This window comes from Clytia hemisphaerica, unplaced genomic scaffold (assembly GCF_902728285.1).
Source record: "Clytia hemisphaerica strain Z4C2 unplaced genomic scaffold, Clytia hemisphaerica genome assembly, whole genome shotgun sequence".
Taxonomy (NCBI): Eukaryota; Metazoa; Cnidaria; class Hydrozoa; order Leptothecata; family Clytiidae; genus Clytia; species Clytia hemisphaerica.
The window spans coordinates 854,151-861,654 of record NW_027104356.1 but is presented as its reverse complement, the minus strand read 5'-3'; the positions used below and the strand labels follow the sequence as shown (position 1 = coordinate 861,654).

Sequence of the window (7,504 nt, the reverse complement as noted above, 5' to 3'; positions counted from 1 at the left end):
ATTTACAGTGGATTTCAAGAACTTTTTGTAGGGAATCAGAAAAAATCAAATTGAGTCTCCGCAATTTTCCCCGAAAATCTCTAGCGCCTCCTGTAGAGGGCTTCGAACTTTGCGTAATCTGGGTTTGGAAGCACTTTTAGCTGGCTGCTGATGGTCCTTGGGACTTTTTTGAAGTAAACTTTTGACCTGGAGTGGTTTACTGGTGGGTTTTGGCCACAAAAATAACATTTTCAGGATTTCCATCTTTGCGTATCCGTCAAAAATGGCCGAAAAAATTGCTATTTTGGCAGACCTGGAGCAAAATTCAAGATGGCGTATCTTTTTAAGGCAACACCAAATTTTTTTGAAATTTTCAGCAAGGCTTCCTTAGTAGGTCTAGTTTATAGCCTCAAAAAAATCTCAATGGGCTTTTGAAGTCTCTTAAAGATATGATCGATTGAAAATTTGCTTAACTTCGTTGTTTTCTCCCTCTTAAAATGCTAAATCAGGCCCACTTAAGGGCTCTAACAGGATAATTTTTGTCAAAATATTGGTTGATCTTCTCTAGCCAGGGGAACAACTGAAAAAGATTTCAGGTCATTTCCATCAACAGATGACATTTTATGACTGTTTCTTTATTTTTAAGTACAGAATATGTAAAAAAATGAGACTGGCATATGGCCTTTCCTACCATTCCAGAGCCCATATTTCCAGGAAACGCCTCAACCTTTCACAGTTTGGTGAATAATAATCTTAAATATAAGCAGGCTAAATGGGTTTAACAGTACTTAATTCCTATTCAAAAACTTTTTAAACTCATTCAGAAATCCTACTTTGACAATAATTTGCGCTTTACCGCAAAATTTCCAAGTGTTGTGATTAGCTTTAGACTGTCCAATATTTCTTGTCCAGAAGATTTAAACAGCATTGTTTGCAGTATCTCATAAATTATCACCCTAGTAATGTTGCTTAGTTATTTAAGAATCAACAAGTAAGACTGTTAGTGTACACTATTATAGAGATATTGGACAGTCTAAAAGCTAATCACGACACTTGGACTTAGAAATTTTGCGGTAAAGCGCAAATTATTGTCAAAGTAGGATTTCTGAATGAGTTTAAAAAGTTTTTGAATAGGAATTGAGTACTGTTAAACCCATTAAGTTGAAGTAACCTGCTTATATTTAAGATTAATATTCACCAAACTGTGAAAGGTTGAGTTTTTTTTCTGGAAATATAGGCCCTGGAATGGTAGGAAACGACAGATGTCAGTCTCATTTTTTTACACATTCTTTACTTAAAAATAAAGAAACAGTCATAAAATGTCATCTGTTGATGGAAATGACCTGAAATCTTTTTCAGTTGTTCCCCTAATGCCAATGATTAGTTGGCTAGAGAAGATCAACCAATATTTTGACAAAAATTATCCTGTTAGAGCCCTTAAGTGGGCCTGATTTAGCATTTTAAGAGGGAGAAAACAACGAAGTTAAGCAAATTTTCAATCGATCATATCTTTAAGAGACTTCAAAAGCCCATTGAGATTTTTTTGAGGCTATAAACTAGACCTACTAAGGAAGCCTTGCTGAAATTTCAAAAATATTTGGTGTTGCCTTAAAAAGATACGCCTTCTTGAATTTTGCTCCAGGTCTGCCAAAATAGCAATTTTTTCGGCCATTTTTGACGGTTACGCAAAGATTGAAATCCTGAAAATGTTATTTTTGTGGCCAAAACCCACCAATAAACCACTCCAGGTCAAAAGTTTACTTCAAAAAAGTCCCAAGGACCATCAGCAGCCAGCTAAAAGTGCTTCCAAACCCAGATTACGCAAAGTTTGAAGCCCTCTACAGGAGATGCTAGAGATTTTCGGGGAAATTTTGGAGACTCAATCTGATTTTTTCTGATTCCCTACAAAAAGTTCTTGAAATCCACTGTAAATCAGCTTTCTAATGTACTTGAATAAAAATTCATTGGCTTTCAAAATCTGCTCCCCACCAGAGTTCATGATTTTTAGGGGTCAATTTTTGCTTAGTAGCCTATCTTTGAGACGCTGTATCTTCAAAACTACTTGAGATATCAAGGTGAAATTTTCAGAGTCTTATTTTCTTGTGTGATAGATCATTTGGTCAAAATTTCATCAAAATCTAAGAGGGTGAGGTATCAGACTTTCTTTATTCTGAAGATTTAAAAAAAAAATGGCTCTTAAAGTTAAGTGGATAAATTTTCTCAAGCAGACACTTTGCGAGATGAATTTTTTCAAAAATGATATAACTTTTATGGGATCTATTATCACAAACAGGTCTCTCTTTCAACTAATTTCTATTTATTTTCCTAGGGGTTTTGGGAAAAAAGCTAGGGTTTTGGCTTAAAAGCTAAGGTATTTGGCAAAAATCCTAGTGTTATTTTTTTGTGAGCATTAAATAAGTTTTGCCAATTTTCGATCTTCCAAAATCTGTTAAATTAATCCACTTGAGTTACTTGTTTCAATTTGTGATTCTAAGGAGGGTTAGCCTTTTTTTATCTTTTCATTCTCTGATAAAAGCAAGAATTTGATACAAGAATAATTTGTCAGCAAAGTTGGAAAGTGCCGCAAAAAAGTCCTTATACAAGAATAATTTGCAATCATTAATACATATTTTTATTTTCAAGAATTTGTTTGGAAATGTTTTTTATTGGTTCATTCAAAATATAGGAGATTTAGAAATGAAAATGAAATATATTTCAAAGATGTTTTTCATAATTATACATTTTTTAACTCAAAGTAAACACAAACATCACTTATATTTCTGATATTAAAAATTTCATTGTTTACATTTTATCTAGATAATGAAATTGGTTTCATTAATCCTAATTCTCCTTGTGAGAAATGGGCTATGTAAAGTTGATAAATATGTGAGAATATCTCTGGATGCAAAATGGAAAAACACACCCCTTGCAATGGAAGCTAGGTAAATGAACTTTATTTTCTCTGAAAAATCCAGTTTGGTAGCAAAATTTTTACTGTCCTTTTCTGTCTTTATTATTTATTACCGGGTGTCTCTGAAAAAACTTCCCCCTGTTTGATTCAAAATTGCAAAAAAGTGAAAAAATATATTAGCTTGATTTTTTCGAAATCGTTTAGAGGATGGTTTAACTTAAATTTTGGTATATCAAACTTTAAAATTGCTTCATTAGACCAAAAGTTATGACAAAAAGAGTAAAAAATCTTTTTTCAAAAAGAGCGAAAAAAGACGAAAAAACAGGGTATCAAGTCTTTTGTTAGAAAAAAAGACACTCAAACTTTCTCTTCTCCACTCAAATAGACTCGCTAAGCTTTGGAGACTTTTGGAAAAATTTTGATAAAAGTTTGTTGCTTGTTTAAACTTCATGCTCATTAATGAATCCAAAAGGAGCTCTAAATTGGCAATAAAAATCATTAAAAACGGATAATAAAACAAAAAAGATGCACAGAAGATCAAAAGTAAAACTTTACTGTCAATAAAGTACAGTGTTTTCTTGTATAATTTGATACCCTGTTTTTTCGTCTTTTTGCGCTCTTTTTGAAAACAATTTTTTTACTCTTTTTGTCATAACTTTTGATCTAATGAAGCAATTTTAAAGTTTGATATACCAAAATTTAAGTTAAACCCTCCTCTAAACGATTTAGAAAAAATCAAGCTAATATATTTTTTCACTTTTTCGCAATATTGAATCAAACAGGGGGAAGTTTTTTCAGAGACACCCGGTATAAAATTTATACAATTGAAACAATACAATTTGAAACAATTCTTTTTTGTCTTAGTGAATACATTGCTGATGCAGATAGTGGAAGCTTTTGGAAATTTATTGAAAGATTTGACGGAAAAGAAAAAAAGACAGATAAAGGTAGGTTTTGATTTTTGGACATGTTAGAAAACTTAGGCATTCTTTTATAAAGTCTTGTCCATTGCAAATTACTATCATCAAGTCATATTTTAGAAAGACAGCGTCTGTTGGTAGTCAAAAAAGGCACTTTTTCTAGTGTTTTACCACTAAAAAGGCTGTTTTTACCAAAATTTTAATTTATTTCAGGAGGGGCAGCGTCCAATAACCAGACGCTAAAAGGGCATGAAAAATGGTCTGATCATATTGTCAAATTGTTATTTCAGCAATCTACGATGAAATTTTTACAAGTGCCAAAGATGTTGTTTCCAGTGCAGATCTTGATATGTTAAAATTTTCTCTTTCTGTGAGAAATTATTCACCAAGAGTTCAACTACATTATCAGGTGAAGCTAATGACAGTAATTCTAATCGGAAAACATGATCAGAAAAATAATACCCTCTGCACAATGCTATAAGTTTTTGATTATACATTTCAGCATAATTTTTATATTTTGGTGAGACAAATTGCTCATTAATTAGATTTACTTAATTTTGATTCATCTTTCTGATTCATCTTTCTGATTCATTCTAATTTTAGCTGTCAATAGATCTGAAGCAAGATTGTGGTATTTTCTTTCAATCAGCAGACGATAAAACCACTTGTGATCTAGACAAGGTTTTGAATGACAGGTATAATTCACATTTAGTAAATCATACATAATATTTTTAAATGTGGGGGTTTTCCTTAGAAAATACAAGGTGGTTTTGAAAGTGGTCCTTTGAAAATACATATTGGTTTTCCTTTGAAAATACATGGCAACTTTCCTTTAGAAATATGTGGATGTTATCCTTTGAAAATACAGGCTGGCTATTCTTTCAAAATATGTGATAGTTATCCTTTGAATATATGTGGTGACTTTCCTTTGAAAATACATTGTAATTTTCCTTAGAAAATGTGTGGTAGTTATCCTTTGAAAATATGTGGTGTTTATCCTTCGAAAATATGTGGTGATTTTCCTTCGAAAATACGTGGTTATTTTCCTTTGAAAATACGTGGTGTTTATCTTTTGAATAATATGTGGTGTTTATCCTCTGAAAATGTGTCAAATTTACTTTTGAATAAGTAGTGGTGATTTTTTTTGGAAAATATTTTCTTTTGAAAATAAGTGCTGTTTATCCTTTGAAAATACTCGGTGTTTATCCTTTGTAAATTTGTGGTGAGTGATAGTGTTTATCCTTTGAAAATTTGTGGTGATTTTCCTTTAAAAATACTTGATGTTTGTCCTTTAAAATATGTAATGGTTATCCTATGAAATTATATGGTGATTTTCTTTTCAAAATATGTTGTAGTTATCCATTGAAAATACGTGGTGGTTATCCTTCGAAAATACGTGGTGATTATTCTTTGAAAGTATGTGGTGTTTATCCTTTAAAATATGTGATGATTTTCCTTTAGAAATACGTGGTGATTTTTCTTTAGAAATACGTGGTGGTTTTCCTTTGAAAATAGGTGGTGATTATTCTTTGAATAATAGGTGGTGATTATTCTTTGAAAAAATGTGGTGATTTTCCATTAGAAATACATGGTGATTTTCCTTTGAAAATACGCGGTGATTATCCTTTGAATAATATGTGGTGTTTATCCTTTGAAAATATGTGGTGGTTTTCCTTTGAAAATATGTGGTGTTTATCCTTTGAAAATATGTGGTGGTTTTCCTTTGAAAATATGTGGTGTTTATCCTTTGAAAATATGTGGTGGTTTTCCTTTGAAAATAGGTGGTGTTTATCCTTTGAAAATATGTGGTGTTTATCCCTTGAAAATATGTGGTGTTTATCCTTTGAAAATATGCGGTGTTTATCCTTTGAAAATATGTGGTGTTTATCCCTTGAAAATATGTGGTGTTTATCCTTTGAAAATATGCGGTGTTTATCCTTTGAAAATTGGCGGTGGTTATCCTTTCTAAATTGTAGACAAGGTGATTATTCTTTGGAAAATTTGTGGTGTTTATCCTTTAGAAATACGTGGGGGTTATCCTTTGAAAATACGTGGGGGTTATCCTTTGAAAATACGTGGGGGTCATCCTATGAAAATACGTGGGGATTATAACTAATGATTTTTGCTTTGAAAATATGGGGTGGTTTTCCTCTGAAAATATGGGCTAATTATTTTTTCAAAATATGTGGTATCCTTTTAAAATAAATGGTGATTTTTTTTTGAGAATATGTGGTGGTTATCAGCCTTTAAAAATATGTGGTTGTTATCCTTTGAAAATTTGTCAAATTTACTTTCAATAAGTGGTGATTTTCTTTGAAAATTAAGTGGTGATTTTTTTTGAAAATTATGTGATGATTTTTCCTTTGAAAATACGTATTGTTTTTCCTTTGAAAATACGTGGTGATTATTCTTTTAGAAATATGTAATAGTCATCCTTTGAAATTATATGGTGTTTTTCCTTTGAAAAAATTTGGTGATTTTCCTTTGAAAATATGCAGTGATTTTCCTTTTAAAATATGTGCTGTTTATCCTTTGAAAATCTGTCAAATTTACTTTTGAACAAGTGATGATTTTCTTTTGAAAATATGTGATGATTTTCCTTTGAAAATACGGCGTAGCTCTCCTTTGAAAATAAGTAGTGGTTTTCCTTTGACAATAACTGGTGATTTTCCTTTGAAGATGTGTCGTGGTTTTCCTTTGACAATAACTGGTGGTTTTCCTTTGAAAGTACACGGTGGCTATCCTTTGAAAATGGGTAGTTTTTTTCCTTTGAAAATACGGCATAGCTCTCCTTTGAAAATACGTAGTGGTTTTCCTTTGACAATAACTGGTGATTTTCCTTTGAAAATGTGTCGTGGTTTTCCTTTGACAATAACTGGTGGTTTTCCTTTGAAAGTACGCTGTGGCTATCCCTTGAAAAAACATGGTAATTTTTCTTTAAAATATAATGATGATTCTTCTTTGAAAATACCAAGTAGTAATCTTTTGAAAATATGAGATGGTTATCCTTTGAAAATAGGTGGAGAGTTAGTTTCCTTTGAGAATGTGTCAATTTCACTTGGAAAGAAGTGGTGATTTTCTGGGTAGTTTTTTTCCTTTGACACAAACTGGTGGTTTTCCCTTGAAAATACGTAAGGGTTATTCTTTTGAAAATGCGTATGTGTTTTTATTTTGAAAATATGTGATGATTTTCCTTTGATACGTAGTAATTATTCTTTGAAAAGATTGTGGTGTTTATCCTTTGAAAATATGTGATGATTATTCTTTGAAAAATTAGGGTGAATATTCTTTGAAAAATTAGGGTGATTTTTCTTTAGAAATACGTGGTAGTTATCCTTTGAAAATGTGTCAAATTCACTTACAAACAAGTGGTGATTTTTTTGGGAAATATGTAATGATTTTACTTTGGGTATCCTTTGAAAATGCGTATTCGTTTTTCTTTGACAATAGCTGGTGGTTTTCCTTTGAAATGCGTTGTGGTTATCCTTTGAAAAATAATGGTAATAAGAAAAATATTTTGGTTATTTATAAGTTAAGTGTTTTTTTGTTAGATTTGAACTTTTATGAACACTTAATAGCAATTGTGTTTAGATTTTCCTGTATTGCCACGGCCAGTTTTGGACCTACCTGGAGGTATAAGTTTCGGATTTACCTGGACTTAACTTCTGTTCGTCTGTTGCCAACTTTTCTCGGG

The 7,504-nt window shown here is 31.5% G+C and overlaps 1 protein-coding gene across 2 annotated transcripts in view; it reads left to right on the top strand.

Annotated features, from left to right (window-relative positions):
* The first annotated feature begins 2,781 nt into the window (after positions 1-2,781).
* LOC136818212 (UDP-glucose:glycoprotein glucosyltransferase 1-like) overlaps positions 2,782-7,504 on the top strand; it is a 35,011-nt gene continuing 30,288 nt past the window's right edge. For both annotated transcript variants that reach the window (XM_067074576.1, XM_067074575.1), the window contains exons 1-4: positions 2,782-2,921; positions 3,755-3,837; positions 4,101-4,219; positions 4,414-4,505. In XM_067074576.1, coding sequence (XP_066930677.1) covers positions 2,800-2,921; positions 3,755-3,837; positions 4,101-4,219; positions 4,414-4,505 — 416 coding nt within the window. In that variant the 5' untranslated portion in view covers positions 2,782-2,799. The remainder of the gene's footprint in view (positions 2,922-3,754; positions 3,838-4,100; positions 4,220-4,413; positions 4,506-7,504) is intronic.